The sequence below is a fragment of the Macaca mulatta genome, chromosome 3 (assembly GCF_049350105.2).
Source record: "Macaca mulatta isolate MMU2019108-1 chromosome 3, T2T-MMU8v2.0, whole genome shotgun sequence".
Lineage (NCBI taxonomy): Eukaryota > Metazoa > Chordata > Mammalia > Primates > Cercopithecidae > Macaca > Macaca mulatta.
The window spans coordinates 31885873-31903462 of record NC_133408.1 but is presented as its reverse complement, the minus strand read 5'-3'; the positions used below and the strand labels follow the sequence as shown (position 1 = coordinate 31903462).

Below are 17590 nucleotides of genomic sequence, written 5' to 3'. Positions count from 1 at the left end.
AGCAGGGTTTCAAAGAGATATTTGTACACCTGTGTTCATAGCAACATTATTCACAATAGCCAAAAGGTGGAAGTATACCAAATATCCATTGATAGGTGAATGGATAAACAAAATGTTCTATATATATGTACAGTGGAATATTGTTCATCCTGAAAAGCACAGAAGTTCTGACACATGCTGTAACATGACCCCTTGAAGATACTATACCCAGTGAAATAAGCCAGTCACAAAAGGACAAATACTATAAATCACTTATGTGAGGTATCAAGAGTTATCAAACACGTAGCAACAGAAAGTGGAATGGTGGTTGCCAGAGGCTGGGGGGAGGGGGAAATGGGGAGTTGTTTAATGCATATAGAGTTTCAGTTTTGCAAGAGGAAAAGAATTCTGAGATTGGTTGCACAACAGTGTGAATCTACCTAACACTACCGAACTGTGCAGTTAAAGGGCTATGTACATTTTATCACAGTTTTAAGAAGTGAGTAGGACAGTGTATCTTACCATGTACCTGAACATGAAGGGCCAGAATTTTTTTTCAGTAGCACTAAAGACTACTACACTACCTACTGGGGTTCTTGTAAGAATTAAGAGAAGTACTTATCAACATTATTCTAAGGATAAAATGATGACCTATTTATCAAGAGAGATGGTATCCCCTCCCTTTTTAAACAATACTTAACAAATCAATTAATATAAACACAAATTAATACAGAAAAATCTGTATACAACTGTAGATACAATGCATTTCTATATGGTAAGGCCAAGATGAACTTTTGTTTTTTTAGATCACACAAACCATAAAAAGACAGTTTAAAATTATCAATTTGTTTGCTTCAAACAGAAAAGAAAAAAATGAATTTTTATATTAAATGACTTGGAAACTATGTAAACGACTAATTCTACCAGCAGTGTGAAACTTCACGAAAGGTGAAGCTACTCTGGGTCAAAAACTGGTACCTTGTTCCCTCCCTGGTGAGGTTGTTGTTTTTGGATTATTTGGACTCTTCCATGTAAATACAGGAAATAACTTAGCAACATGTTGTAGAAATCTATTCTGATTAAAAGTGGCTTTTCTTCCTTCCCATGTCCAAATTAACATGCGCTACACAGAGTAAGAGATTGAAATGTATAATGATGACAGAAAGAGCAGGCACTTTGTGCACAGACCGTGTCAATTTCTCTTCCAAGTTCATACATGTAGTGCTCATTTTAACTCTTATGAGAATCCTGTGAGTGCAACTATCATCATTATCCTCAGTTGACAGGTGAAGAAACGGGAGAATAAATTTAAGTACCTTGCACAAGGTGACGCTGTAAATAACAGAGCTCAGTATAAGTGCATGATAGCCACAGACGTGTTTTTGTCTTGTCATATGCTATGGTTCTTTTAATATTTTCTCTATAGGTCCAAAAATTGTAATCACATTTATATTTTTTAACACTCTTTAGGGATGAAGAGAAGCCAAAGAACCCCATGGTAGAGTTGTTCTATGGAAGATTCCTAGCCGTGGGAGTACTTGAAGGTATAGTTACACATTTACTTTTTATTACAAGTGAAGAGAGATTATTATTCATTCGTTCATTTGTCTCAATAGTTACTATTATTTTAGTGGACTTTGATATATTCTGTCTAGTAATTTTTGTTGGATTGCTACTGTTATTCGCATATGGCACAGAATTGAATGAATGAAAAGGAATGTGTAAAGTGCATTATCACATACTAATTGATACTTTATTTTATCCTCATGTTTTTTCCAGTGAGAGGGCTTCTGTGATCCTGTTACGTTGGAATCAGGGATTAATGGGACAGTTGGGAGATCCTTTGAAGATAATATTGGAGTTAAATACTGGGCTTGCTATGATGCTCAGTTTCTTTTTCACGTTGAAAGCTGAATTTAGCAACTTAGCATAGTCAGGGTGGTATAGAGTTCTCACTTTTTGAGTGATTTTAAATGTAGATATTAATTTTCAGGAAAAAATTATACTCTATCTTTTGAAAAATCAGTTAAGAGTGATACTACTCCATTTAAGCTAAATACCTGTTTCATAAAATGTGGCCTAACTAGTTTCTGTTTGGTTTTCCTAACAAGGCAGGAGACTCTCTTTAAATGTAACTTCATGTAATAATATTAGTCCCAAAGCATAAACTTGAAAAATTGTTTTTCTCAAATCACCCAATGCATCAACTTTTGAAAGTTACCTGTTTCCAGATCAGCTAAAGTGTAAAATTTGAAAAAATGTTTTTTCTTCATGACCTTAAGTAGTGGATTCCCTGAAGTTTTGTTTGAACATAGGTGGTTTGGGATTCAGAAAAAGGCAGATACGAACTCAGATGTTGACACTTTAAAAAGTCTTAGTGAAGTGTTCATACATTTCTGTTTGTTTCAAATGGTAACAGCTTATATATAAGTTGTTATATATACACACATATATATGAGTTAATATATATGTTTATATATAGAAGTAGAATATTTTACATAGTACATTTACGTTGGGTCATTCATCTTAATCATTCTGATTTGATTTGAAGTAGAACACTGTATCTGATACAGCTAGTATGTCTGATCAGGTCGTGACTAGGCACTGTTTATAATACCCTGCAGGAGCATTTCTACCTGTATTATATTGATTCCTAAAATTGATTGTTATTAAAATACTTAATTTGTCGGCTGGGCGTAGTGGCTCACGCATGTAATCTCAGCACTTTGGGAGGCCGAGGCGGGCTGATTACGAGGTCAGCAGATCGAGACCATCCTGGCTAACATGGTGAAACCCCGTCTCTACTAAAAATACAATTTCCTGCCTCTGCGGGTACTTCTAAGAAAAGTTGTATTTATAGTCTCTTTTTGCATATAAAGGTAGCAGAACCTTAGGACTTTGTTTAGGCCCATTTTTTCTTCCTGTCTCATCCCCTAGGCATCTCATTCACTGCCTTAATTTCCTGCTGTCAATAAGCCAGCAATTCTATCTTTATTCCAGAATATTAATCTTAGTTATAGACTCATATTCAACTCTCTTCTCAAATTGAAATCTCGTGGGTCATAATGAACCAGTGATTTCCACTGCTACCTCAAAACTAAAGAAAAAAAATCCTCTGCTCTTACTTAAGTGGTGCAATTTTCAGTCCATAATCTGCCAGGCATGATGGTTCATGCCTGTAATCCCAGCACTTTGGGAGGCTGAAGCAGATAGATCACTTGAGGTCAGGAGTTTGAGACCAGCCTGGCCAACATGGTGAAACCCGTCTCTACTGAAAATGCAAAAATTAGTCGGCTGTGGTGGTGGGCGCCTGTAATCCCAGCTACTAGAGACGCTGAGGCAGGAGAATTGCTGGAACTCGGGAGGCAGAGTTTGCAGTGAGCAGGGATCATACCACTGAGCTCCAGACTGGGTGACAGAGCGAGGCTCTGTCTCAAAAAATAAAATAAATAATAGTAATCATCATCATCATCATCATCATCATCTAGTTGTTCAAAAAATAAAATAAATAGTAATCATCATCATCATCTAGTTGTTCATGCCAGAATTCTGTCATTCTTGATATTTTCCTTCTTATCTGTCTCTTATCCTTCTTACAAACCCCTCAGTCATGTCCTGTTGGTGCTCCTCCTTGTATATATGTATAAATGTATATATTATCTCTTTTAACAATCTTAATCCATGCTACCTTTATTTCTGGATGGATTCTGCAATAGTCTTTTAACAGATGACCACCTAGTTCACACAGGGACTTTAAAGGTGTTTCAGTTTTCATGCTGCTGATAAAGACATACCTGAGACTGGGCAATTTACCAAAGAAAGAGGTTTAATGGACTCACAGTTTCACATGGCTGGGGAGGCCTAACAATCATGGCAGAAGGTGGAAGAGCATGTCTCACTTGGTGGCAGACAAGAGAAGAGAACAAGAGCCAAGCCAAAGGGGAAACCCCTTATAAAACCATCAGCTCTCATGAGGTTTATTCACCACCACGAGAACTGTATGGGGGAAACTGCCCCCATGATTCAGTTATCTCCTGCTGAATCCCTCCCACAATACAGGAGAATTATGGGAGCTACAATTTAAGATGAGATTTGAGTGGGGACACAGCCAAACCATATCAGTGACTGCATTATATGCAGAATGTGGTGTGGAAAAAAAATTCTTAATAGGAACACAAGACCTTGTAGATTTTAACTCCCTGTCTGACTTCATTGTGATCTCTCCCTTGATTCCCCAAGCTACACTAATCTTCTGTTAGTTCCTAAACATATCAACTTCCTTACTGCCTTAAAGTCTTCATCATGCTGTTCCATGGCCAAGAATACGCTATATAATCCCCCAGCACTCTGGCATGGCTAACTCCCACTCATTATTCAAGTCTGAGCTTAAATGTCCTTTGCCATGAAAGTCTTCCCTGCTCTCCCCACCACCCCCAAGACTAAGTTCCCATTTTTATACCTCTCACAGCACTGTGTCTCATCACAACTTTCTTTTTATAACAGTTGTAATAATAATTATTTGTTTATAAATATACTTGAAGTTAATGGGTATAATGTTTTTCAAATGAGGCTGAGAATTTTCTCAGCTCAGGGACCATATCTCTGTTGTTCACTGCTGTATATATTCCCAGTGTTCAGTATGGTATCTTGCCCTTAGAAAATGCTTCTTGTGAGAAAAAATATACATACACATGTGTGCATTTAATTAAATATATGTGGATGTGTAATATCTATGGCTGGGTATAAATGTACATTTGTGCATGTGTATAAACCAACAGGAAAATTACACTAACACTTCTCAGGAATGAAATCAGTCAGTGTTACAATTTTCGGGTTCAGCTGAGAATCCTTATGTACTCTTAATTTTAGTAGCCAGAAGGCCATATTGAGGATTATTAATTTTCTCCCTTCTTATAGGTAAAAAATTTGAAAACACTGAAATGTTTGGTCAGTACCCACTTCAGGTCAATGGGTTCAAAGATCTGCATGAGTGCCTAGAGGCTGCGATGATTGAAGGAGAAATTGAGTCTTTACATTCAGAGAATTCAGGAAAATCAGGCCAAGAGGTGAGTTTAACGTTTTCATTGTCCACTTTCTTCCCTAGGTCTTTCTTACAATGCCATAAAGCACAATGTAAGGTTCTAATTATATAGCTACCTAATAATTGAGAGAGAATACTCAGAGAGTATATTTGGATTTAATTGGTAATTTAGACATTCAAGAAACCTGCCCAGTCAATATGACCTATAATCTATGTTAAATTCTCACTTAAATAATTTATCTCAGAATTTTCAGTTAAAGTCTTTCTAGGACATTTTTCAGTCTTTTTAGACCTTTCAATCAAGGTACCAGCCATTAGCAGCATGCTAGTTCTTGGATATATTTAAAGAAGAAATCCTGATATTACAGTGGATTTTAAAACAGATATATGCTACTTATATCAACTGTTACTGGAATTTGTCCACGACACCCAGATTCCTTTTCTTGTAAAATTGCTATGTGATTGCATAAGGTCAGATGGAAGGACTTCCCTTCTCAAGGAAGAAATAATTTTTATAAAATATTGTTAACTTATATGTCTACCTCAACTAGTTTCTTTCTTTCCACCCATCTCTGTTTCTTTATCCATCTCTGTAGCTGCATCTGTGTAGCCATTCATCCGTGCATTCATCTGTCAGGGAGTTTTGGCACTGTAATAGTAAGCAAAGGACATATCATGTGCTTCTCCAATCAGTCATTGTTAAGCAATTGCTGATAGTTGTCTAGCTGTTAAGCTCCATGAATGTGGGTAGAGGCTTTATCTGTGTCATTCATTACTATATCCCTAGTGGTAGTATGGTGGCTGCATACATAATATTTATTGAATGAATGAATGAAATGTCTTGGTACTTATCTAACAAGTTTCTGAGGTCTTTATACTGAATAGGTGCTTAATAAATATTAAGTGATACGATGTCTCTGTGTTTAGCTAAAAGGAGACTTTGTACTTGTGTTTTTGGGAATAAGTTGCTTTTATCTAAATTTTAATTTTTTTTTCTTAAAGATGCAGTTAACCCTTTCCTGTTCCAGATGCATACTCATTTTTTCCTCTTCCCCACACATACATAAACAAACAAAAATATGCTTTTCCTCTTAAGAGGAAGAGACGTATTTGAAATAGCCTTCCTTTCTATGTCATAGATCATCTATTTCAGTGATTCTCAGTAGAGAATAGCCACACTTCAAAGTTATCAAAGCAGAGTGTAGCATAGGGATGTGGTATATGGGCACAAGAGCTGCACAACTAATTCTGATATAAACCTCTAAGTAAGAATGTTTAAATTCAGCTTATTTTATTGATTGGGAAACAGATCTCTAAGACTGGGACTTTAGCAGTATCCCACAATGGAATAAGAAAGCAAACTCTTAAAATCCGATCTATTTGCTGTTAAATAAAAGGATGACTGGAGTAGTGGGGCAGGGATGGTACTTTTTTTATATTGTCAGAGTAGCTGAAATACACTATGGTTTATTAGTAATCTTTCTCACATATTCCCAGCTTTTAAAAATTTTTTATTCTACACATAATCAAAATTTTATGGTTTATTTAAAATATCTTATATTTGTCCTCCATCTTTTTATATTGGTTTCATACTCTGAATGCCCCTATGTTGCAATATAAATGTTCTGCCTAGGTTTTTTCTTCTAGCCTAGGGAATATAATGATTTATGATGTTCTGTGTATTTAGCAGTTTCTAATCTCCACTACTGTGGCAAATTTGATTGCCTGTGATTCCTGTTACCATTTTTCTAGATTTGCTGGAGACTATAGTTTCAATAATAATTCAGCTTGGTTTAAGAGACTATCACTGACTAAAGTATAATATCAGTTTTTAAAAAATAACATTTAAATTATAGTCTTATTATATCCTTTAGAAAAACTATTCTTGAATCTCTAAAAGCCAGTAAGTAACATTATAGGCTATTTCTAAATTGGCATAATGCCTGATAACAATAGCTTTTTCCTCAATCTATTATTTACTAAAAATTGTCAATTTTATTTTGACCCAGAAAACATCTCATTTGCTGAAATAGCTCTGGCCAACTAATATGGGAAGACCTCCAGTCTTCCCAGTTAAAACATCCAGTTGGCTATAAGAGTTTAAATTTTGGGGGAATGATATACTAAGAGACAACTGAGTAAGTTAAACATGATTATATCCAAAATAACTACTTAAATTTTTTCTAAATGATACATTTTAACATTTAAATGGTATGCAATTTGTAGATGAGTCAGACTCTCCAGGAAACATGGAGATATTTTTTGATTGCCTATTGGAGGAAAAAAATTTCAGATAGTAAATACTTCACTTGTAGTGTGAGTATTCGCTACTACCAGTGTGTGTTGCATGTTCTTTTAGACTGCCACTATGCACATGTAAGTATTTGCATCTGTCCATACTGCCCCGAGAGTTGCATTTTTCACTCAGCAGTATATCATGAGCATGCTTCTAAGTTAGTGTACAGCTTTACGTCAGTGTTTTTAAAATCTGCATAGTGTTACATAGTCTGTATTTATAAAATTAAATTGATTTAATTCTCTTGTAAGGCAGTAACTAAGAAAAAGAATTATTTTGAAGAATGTCTTTACCCTTGAGCACTTAGGAATGAAGTATAGTTAGAAGTAGGATCTTTGGGTCACAGGGCATACTCATTTAAATGTGTTGGTACTGCCAAATTTCCCTTCACAAAGTTATACCAAGTTATAATAATAAGTGCTAGAAGGAGCTTTTACAAAGTTTTAAAAACAAAATTAGCGAAACAGTCGATCGACATGTACCATATTAGACATCTGTAGAGGTTATGTATATTTAAAACTTATCTTTTAAAATAAAAGGGCAAATGAGTGAAGGCAATTAAATGACTGGAGCTAATTTTTTAACTGGAATAAACAGTTTTTGCTTCTTGTGCACAGTTTACATCCTGGCTTGGTTTGGTCTTCTGTAGGGAATTTGAAATGATAGGTATGTTTTTTCTGTTTTTTTTTTTTTTTCCCTCCACATTTGTGTAATCCTCTCATAAAAGCAAGGTATCTTATACACTTTAATGGAAAAAACAGGTATTTAAACTCATAAAAATGACATACTCTTTAGGAACTATTTTTGTTAACGGTGAGATTTCTAGAATTGTGATGAATTTAGAAGCACTTATGCTGACAATACTGATTATGTAAGTTCTTTATTCACTAACTGCAGAAATCTGTTCCTCCTGTAGTTTATCTAGTAAAAGAATGTTTAGAAATATGGAGAATGACCTCTGTCTTACAAGCATGGCATACTAGTTAGGTTATAGAGAAGTAGATATAGTTTTTTGTTGAATGGAAATAGTATTTTTTTGAAAGAAAAATTTCTGTTTTGTATTACTTAAAATTCAAATTATGTACTGCTATACTACAATCCAAATATTGCAGAGCTAGACATACCATTAATATTTTAAAACATGAATTTACAGAATGTCTGGTTATCTCATCTTGTCCCCATCAGCTTTAGAATGAGAAAGTGAAATCCTTCCACTCTTGTAGTAGGAAAAACCTGCCATCGCTGATAGAGGAAAATGCATTCATAACAGAGACATATTACATAACATTTTTGAGCATCCTTTTGTAAGGTATGGAAGCTATTTATATTTCCTGGACTTTTCATGGTCTACAGAAAAGTATACCCCAATTTGGGTCATTTCATTTCTTGTGGCCATTGTAGATTTCCATGAATTAAAATATGTAACTAATTTTAATGGTGACATTTAAATATTTAAAGTATTGCAATAAAATATGAAAGTGATAGTTCTTGAAATCTACTTTCTTGTTTGAGTATCATAAAATGGAACAGAGAATATTATCCTAAAGAATCAAAAGTGTTCTTTGTGATATGTCTGGGGTAATGTTTTAATTCTTAATAATAATTTTATCTGTGGATTAGAACTAACTCAAAAATTCTTGCCAGTTACATGTGAGATCAAAATGAGTAAGCAAACTTTGCTCATCAAATTTTAAAACTTGAGATGTTTCTGATATTTTTCATAACTTTATTTAATCCGTTTCAGGTATTATCCATATAAAACAAATTCCTTAAACCTTAGCTTTCAGTGAAAGATAACCATCCAGCTCAGGAAACCTCAGTTCAAGTAATTATTATCATTTTGAAAGAGAAATAGTATTGAATACCATTTGCTTTTATTTGCTTTAGAGAAAAGTAGCAACTTTCCAGATCCTTGTCAAATTCACTTTGCCAGGTGTGTGCCAATCATGCTTTTTTTGGATGTTCAAATTTATATTTAGTATATTCTTAACTTATTGACAGATGTGTGGTGGCATTTTGTGACACTTGAAATTATCACACAATAGAATATGCAGCAGTTTTGCATATTGCACAGTTTATAATAAGCACTTCAGAAATACTTATTTTATACTTCTGTTATATGTTGATTTACCAGTTTGTTACCTTTTCTTTCTCTTTAAATACATATGCTTATGTATAACTTAAGGTTGTATATGAAAATAATTTTCTTTTAAAAATGTTGAATTTCATGCTTAATTGAACAGTTACTAAAACATATATGGATTAGGGGCTGCAGTTAGGGGAAGGAAATTATAGCTATACTCACATAATTTGGCTCATAGCAATGAGACATTCAATTCTTTAAACGCTAGTTATTTTAAAAGATTTTAAATAAGTTACTCTTTAAGTACTAACTTTTTGTTAGTGATATGTCTTTTTCATAAATTAGTATAAAATCCAGCAGAGGAGCTAAAGTTAAAACAGGAAAACACCATTTTTTCATTTTTAGTATCAGAGTTGTGATGATTTATGATATAAATTTTTTTTTGAGTACTCCCTCTTACAAGTTACTTTGTCACAGGATTTTGATGCTGTGGTTAAGTATAAGTACCATTCAACAACATATTGAAGAAGACAGAAGACTTGAGCTACTAAGTCATGGTTTTAACCAGTGTCTTTTTCTTTGAGCTAGAAATTCTAATGCAAAGAATTATTTTCGAAGGATAGTTGTGAGATTTCTTTTTTTCCTCATCATGTATTATATCCACTCTTGGACTTTTCAAGAGGTGTGGAAAACTTTTAGAAAGAGGTTGAGTTTTAATTAAATTGTGTACCCAATTACTTGTCAGGTCAGCATTGTGATGATACATATAAAAATGTCAGTGCCCACATCCTATGCCTAAGATTGCAATGAAGAAAACAAAGGTGGTATTAAAGTTTTTGTTATTGTTTTATTTCCTTTCAGCATTGGTTTACTGAATTACCACCTGTGTTAACATTTGAATTGTCAAGATTTGAATTTAATCAGGCATTGGGAAGACCAGAAAAAATTCACAACAAATTAGAATTTCCCCAAGTTTTATATTTGGACAGGTATGGTTTGATATACTGCATGACTTAGTTTGAAACAGTTTAGTAGGTGATAAAATGTTGTATAGAGGAAAATTCTAATTTTCTTAGAATTAATTTTTACTTTTGTATAATATACCTAAAGCCATTTGTCAAGGTAAATGTCACTTTGTATTAGAAAAGTATAGTTGTTGGGAATAATGTTATAAGGAAATTTAAAGATGATTAATTTTGTAGTCTTAAAATTCAGAATTAAAAAAAATACCATTTTGTATTATCTACCTTATATCTTATACAATTTTGAATGAATTGATGCTTCGTGGTGATGTCTATACTTAATACTTTATCTTTCTGTCTTCCTGTCTTTCTTTTGTTTTTTTCTGTTTGTCTGTCTTTCTGTCTTTCCTTTTTTTGTTGTTCTTTTTTGTTGAGACGGAGTCTTGCTCTGTCACCCAGGCTGGAGTGCAGTGATGCGATCTGGGCTCACTGCAGCCATCATCTCCTGGGTTCAAGTGATTCTCCTGTCTCAGCCTCCCGAGTAGCTGGGAGTACAGGCACCTGCCATCAAGCCTAGCTAACTTTTGTATTTTAGTAGAGACGAGATTTCACCATGTTGGCCAGGCTGGTCTTGAACTCCTGACCTCAGGTGATCCTCCCACGTTGGCCTCCCAAAGTGCTAGGCCGGGCATACTGGCATCTGGCCATATTGCATCTACTTTCATGATATTCAGAAATGCTAATGATTGCCTTTTTCTGATAGATACATGCACAGAAACAGAGAAATAACGAGAATTAAGAGGGAAGAGATCAAGAGACTGAAAGATTACCTCACAGTATTACAACAAAGGCTTGAAAGGTATTTTAACTTTTATGAAATTAGGAGATAATTATCAGAAACCATGTATTTGGTGACTAGATTATTCATTTCAAATTTGCTTTGAATGATTTATAATTTTAGGAGTAGTTAATATTGTGTGAATAGTTTTGAGTTTTGCTTGAAAGTAAAAATCTGTAGTTGACTTTAATTATTCTAGTGGTTAAAATTAAATAGTTCATTGTCAACAGGTAAGGTTCCTACTGCTGAAAATTGATATAAAGTTAAATGAATATAGTTTTGACCTTTCTTTTTGCATGAAACTAAAGATTACTCTGGAGATTTTCATTATAATGAATGGTACCTGAGTTTTTCTCCTTAAAACTGGATGCAAACTCAGCTGCCTACAAGGCCTTCTCAGCAGCTTCATAAAGGAGGAAATTGTGTCAGGTATAAAATGGTATGTGCTGGAAGTCTAGAGAGCAATCTGTGTGTACAGGGAATGAATGCCATTCCAATACCAATGGATGGTGCCGTGTGTGTGTGGCCTCACTGTTGTTTATTGATTTGGATCATTTCTAAAAGAAGTCAGAATCTAGACTGAGAAATGTTCTACAGGCAAGACAGAAATCTAAAGGCTGAAATGTCACTTAAGTCATTTCAGTTTGCAAACCCCGATCTACTCTGTATTCCCGTATTTTAGGAATTTTCAAATTAGTAGTCTAAAACTTCTTATATCAAATAATATATCGTATTTTAGTGATTTTTATTCTTAAAATGTACGAATCATCATATTGAAAAATGATTAGTGGTAAAAGATAGGAGGATAGTACTTGTCACTGTCTTGCTCATGAGACCAGATGCCAGATCTCAAACTAAAAACAGTCGCAGGAGATGTCAGTTTTCATCCTATTGAGTTACAATTTAGAACAGCATTTACAGATTATAACAGTATATGCTCACATTCAGTCCCAATCAGCCTTGGTTTCCTGTCTTTGGAGAATATTTAATATGTTTTTCTTAAATGTATATTCAGTTTTACCATCTTCATTTTAAAGCTAATGAATGTTATTGCTGAGGAAGTTTTATTGAAGTATCATATCATGTTTTATAATAATAATAAAAACCCAAATATGCTGTATATAGAAATAAAAGCATTGTACATTTTATGATTAACAGATACTTAAGCTATGGTTCGGGTCCCAAACGATTCCCCTTGGTAGATGTTCTTCAGTATGCATTGGAATTTGCCTCAAGTAAACCTGTTTGCACTTCTCCTGTTGACGATATTGATGCTAGTTCCCCACCTAGTGGTTCCATACCATCACAGACATTACCAAGGTAAAAAGTAATCTCGATGCAAGAGACAGTTGTTACCTTTATTACATAATAATGTAACTGCTGCCTCTAAAGATGGTTTTTATGAAATGTATGCTTTGTTTTACTTTAGTGAACTCTTAAGAGTAGATTCACTTAGAAGATTGTATGTCCTCTGGGAGTTTTTTTTGTTATTTCAGTGGATTTTATGGTCATGGATTAAATTTTTAATCACTTTTTTTTCAGTTCAGAATTATACTTTAGCATGTTTTGGTATGTACATATATAAAATTCAGCATTTTATGATCCATAAAAATAGCACTGTCAAATTTGAATTTGTTTCTGTAATGTAAGCTGATAAGCCAGGGAAAATAATATAATCATGCATAAGATTTTGTTGTTTTTTAAAAATAAATATGATTAAGCCGTTTTTACTCTAAAGCTACAACTTCATCTTATAATAATTTAGTTCTTATGTATTAAAAATCTCATTTGGATATTAGATCAATCCACATATTTCTTTGTTAAGATTTTTCCTTTTAGATTATAAGCCAATTTAATACTGTGGGTTTGGCACTATCTTAGTTGAGAGCTTCAGCTTGAAAGGTTAATAACAAATACTCTATGCTTTAATACAGCACAACAGAACAACAGGGAGCCCCATCTTCAGAACTGCCAAGCACGTCGCCTTCATCAGTTGCTGCCGTTTCATCGAGATCAGTGATACACAAACCATTTACTCAGTCCCGGATACCTCCAGATTTGCCCATGCATCCGGCACCAAGGCACATTACGGAGGAAGAACTTTCTGTGCTGGAAAGTTGTTTACATCGCTGGAGGACAGAAATAGAAAATGACACCAGAGGTAAGAAGTGTCTCATAGCATGGTTACTGTCACCTCAGATGGATATGTATAATGTTAATATTGAGAAGGGAAATCACATCTGGGTTTTATATTTAAAGATTACAGTCATTTTTCTTTTCCAGAAAGGGTTTTATGTAAGATAAACTAGTCTGGCTCCCCAGTTTTATAATCTCAGTATCAGGTTCACAAGGACCAAAAGATTTTCCCTGGATTGCTTAGCTGATTAATGACACAGCAGATGGCCTGATTTTCTAGTTTACTGCTCTAAATTTATATCAAACTGGTATTCACAGTTACTCCATTGGAGAAATGTCATACGACATCAATGTTTGTACGTATCAATTGGGTACTAAATCTAAGTTTGCACAGGGAGTTCCAGTGATAAAAAAATTTTCTTTAGGCTTAACAATTAGAAATGTGAATTTTAATTTTTAATAGCTCTAACAGATTTCTAAATATCTATGATCCCATTATAGTCTGTAACAGAGCAGCAAAATAAGAAAAATAAGGACAGTGCTCTGTGTGGCGTATGTGCGCTTGTGTGCCTGTGTGTGTGTGTGTGTGTGTGTGTGTGTGTCAAGTTGCCATCTGTCCTTTCTTGGAAGGAACTCTTATTCTTTTGTATTCTGTTTTTTCTTTTTTTCAGAATAAGTTATTCTGAACTTCTCTCTTTCCTACTTTGCTGTTGTTATAGTGTACTTTAAAAAAATGGATTATGGTAGATATTATTACACTTTTTTCTTTAAATGTGAAAATATAATTCCCTGTTATTCCCCAATTTTATGCTAATTTATTGGTTTATGAAAAAAATGAACTACTTATGTGACATGGTTGGAATTATATTGAACAATATTGATTGTTGGATATTATTTGACCAACTTAACTCTTTATAGACAATATTTGAAAAAGAACGGCCCTAATTTAGTAAGAAATACATAAGGTATGATGGTGACTAATAGCATTAGTAGCTGTCAAGATTTTCCTTAGTATTTTTCATATAAGAAGGAATTTTTGAAAATATTTGAACGTATTAACAAACATGTTGATGAAGTACTGTATTAGGTGTTGGGTAATTTTCTACTCCTCATGGCAGGTTGTTTCTAAAAGATTACATTCAGAGGCGTGGAAGCTAGGAAGCTTTTGACACCTAGGTCGTGGCACTGAGGGAGGGAAGAAGTGAATGTACTTAAAATACTCTTTGGAGACAACTGACAGATGTGGGTCATTGGCTAGAGGTGAGAGAGGGAGGAATCAAATGAATCTCTTAGTTCATAATGGTATGAATAACCAAATAGAATGTATTTTGGCAAAAAGGTAAACCAGTGGGCAAAGAGGTTCCCCACTCAGGGGAGGAAAGAGAAATATGATGAGTTCTCTTTTGTCCGTTTTAAGTTTGAGAGCTTTTTTGAGACGCAGTCTCCCTCTGTCACCAGGCTGGAGTGCAGTGGCACAAACTCGGCTCACTGCAGCCTCTGCCTCCTGGGTTCAAGTGATTCTCCTGCCTTAGCCTCCCAAGTAGCTAGGACTACAGTCGTGTGCCACCACACCCAACCAATTTTTGTATTTTTAGTAGAGAGAGGGTTTCACCGTGTTGGCTAGGGTGGTCTTGATCTCTTGACCTTGTGATTCTCCCACCTCAGCCTCCCAAAGTGCTGGGATTACAGGCATGAGCCACCATGCCCAGCTGATAAAGTTTTTATATGTAATACTATGGATCAGGAAAGAAGGTTTTCCTCAGGATATTTTTTTTCTTTTTCATCCCTATTGATGTTAGCAGTTAGCAATATTTTGTAAACTATTGTGTAATATTCCAAGACACAGATATGATATAATTAATTTAATTCCCATATTGATATTTACTAAATAGTGCTGGTCTTCGATATACATATTTATACACTTATGTAAGTAAGATATATTCTTTTTTAAAAACTTTTATTTTGTGTTCAGGGGTACATGTGCAGGTTTGTTATAAAGGTAAATTACACATCTTGGAGGTTTGGTGTAAGATTATTTCATCATGCAGGTAATAAGCATAGTACCTAACAGGTAGTTTTCCATCTTCACCCTCCTCCCACCCTCCACCCTAATGTAAGCCCCAAGGTCTGTTGTTTCCTTATGTCCACCATTTTTGGTTCAGAGTGTGTATATTTTCAATTTCAACAACCGTTTTAAAGTTGTCCCTCCAAAACATTAAACCAGTTTGCCTTCCTGCTGTGTGAGAGAGCCTGTCTCCCAGTATCCTCCCTAGCCCTGGACACTTTTTAGTAGTTTTTTATAGTTGAGAAAATGGTATTTTAGTGTTTTGATTTGCATTCCCTTAGCTTTGAGTGAAGTTGGACATTTATATTTTTCTGTAAATTTCTTGTTTGTGACATTTGCCCATTTTAAAAATATTGAGCCATTTGTCTTTTTCTTATTGCTTAATAGAAAGTTTAATGTATTGTGGATATTAACCCTTTGCCTATAATATCATATCTGCTGCAGATATTATTTTCCCAATTTTTCATTTGATTTTCTTTATGTTGGTTTTGTTTTGTTTTTATAATGTAGATTTTTTAGGCAGGGAGGATCTTACCTTTTCCTATGAGGTTACTGGTTTTCTGACAGACTTAGACAGGTCTTTCCCCACTCTAAAGTTAGCTTATTTTTTTTAATAGTTTTTCAAGGTTTCTTCCTGATTGGTTCAGCAGCTTCACAATATGATGTGGTTTCAATGTAACCATTTCCTTATTGACAGATACTTAGTTTATTTCATTTTTAAAAATTATTGTGGACAGTATGACTGTGAACATCCCTATCTGAACAATTTTGTAGGATTATTTTCTACTAGAAGTAGAAATAATTGTCATGGGAGTGCCATAATTTTATTTTCACTGGGATTATAGTCGATTTTTATTCAGTTATGTGTGTGTACAAGATATGTGGTGAACATCTTTTACTTTGTTCTTAAGTTTACTTGTGTTATAGCAATATGTAAGGAAGCTTAGCTTTCATTTTCATTGAAACTCTCCTTTATAGAGTTGAACAAAATTCACTTTTATTGGCTCTCCACATTTTCTGGATAAATCATATTTGTGTTGTTTTTTAACTATGCATTTTTACTGTGCCTTTTATTAAGAATAACTATAATTCAGCCGGGCGCAGTATCTCACGCCTGTAATCCCAGGACTTTGGGAGGCTGAGGCGGCTGGATCACGAGGTCGGGAGATTGAGACCATCCTGGCGAACACGGTGAAACCCCGTCTCTACTAAAAATACAAAAGATGAGCCGGGTGTGGTGGCAGGTGCCTGTAGTCCCATCTACTCGGGAGGCTGAGGCAAGAGAATGGCATGAACCTGGGAGTTGGAGCTTGCAGTTAACCGAGATCGAGTCACTGCATTCCAGCCTGTGTGACAGAGCAAGACTCTGTCTCAAAAAAAGAAAAAAGAATAATTATAATTCATTTTCTACAGATTTCAAATAGTAATGTTTTTTAAGAGAAGTTTTAGGAAATTGTTCCTATTTCTCTAATGTGTTTGTTAGAAAGCCATTAGTCCTTATCTTATAAGTAGAAGCACACTTGATGTTCATCATTAAATGACACCTTATATCCTTAGATTTGCAGGAAAGCATATCCAGAATCCATCGAACAATTGAACTAATGTACTCTGACAAATCTATGATACAAGTAAGTGAAATTTTGAGCTAGTAATCATTGTCAAAATTATTTACATATATTTTAATTTATCTTTACATTATGTTAATCTAATTTTTCTTTACATGTTTTGATTTAAAATATTAGTAAATCAAAATTTTGTAATTTGGTAAATCAAAATTATTATTGTAAAATAATAAGGGTGTGCAATATGTACAATGTGACGGTTCATCTGAATGGGGGAAATTTTGTAACAAATTTATAACAAAATTCATGACAAGTTTTCCCCATTCAGTTGTGTTTTCACACTGTATGTGTTGTGTACCCTTATTATTTTACAGTAAAATCTACCAAAATTTTTCAAAAGGCTATAGCATCTTTAAAAAGTCTTATGGAAGGAAATCTGTGGTTGTTAAAGGATTTTAAGATTTGGGAAGAAACCTTAGGACTCCGTTACATTTTAACTTCTGGTGTATATTATATCATCTATTTTGTTAACCGTCAATTTAGAATTCTGAAGATTTGGACACATTTACTATATATAAAACTGCCCACTCTAAGCTTTTTATTCAAAAGAAACAATTAGGCCAAGGAG

The 17590-nt window shown here is 34.2% G+C and overlaps 1 protein-coding gene across 11 annotated transcripts in view; it reads left to right on the top strand.

The window, feature by feature from the left end:
* Positions 1-17590, top strand: part of USP25 (ubiquitin specific peptidase 25) — a 143559-nt gene that overhangs the window by 80660 nt on the left and 45309 nt on the right. For 10 of the 11 annotated variants that reach the window (XR_013414951.1, XM_015133106.3, XM_015133105.3 and 7 more), the window contains 7 exons: positions 1450-1523; positions 4897-5045; positions 10261-10388; positions 11125-11220; positions 12358-12519; positions 13134-13360; positions 16958-17028. Coding sequence is in view for 10 of the 11 variants with exons in the window: in XM_015133106.3 (XP_014988592.3) it covers positions 1450-1523; positions 4897-5045; positions 10261-10388; positions 11125-11220; positions 12358-12519; positions 13134-13360; positions 16958-17028 (907 nt within the window). In the remaining variant the exon portion in view is untranslated. Of the gene's footprint in view, positions 1-1449; positions 1524-4896; positions 5046-8506; positions 8626-10260; positions 10389-11124; positions 11221-12357; positions 12520-13133; positions 13361-16957; positions 17029-17590 lie in introns of those variants that run through there. The other variant, XM_028845400.2, reaches the window with a different exon arrangement.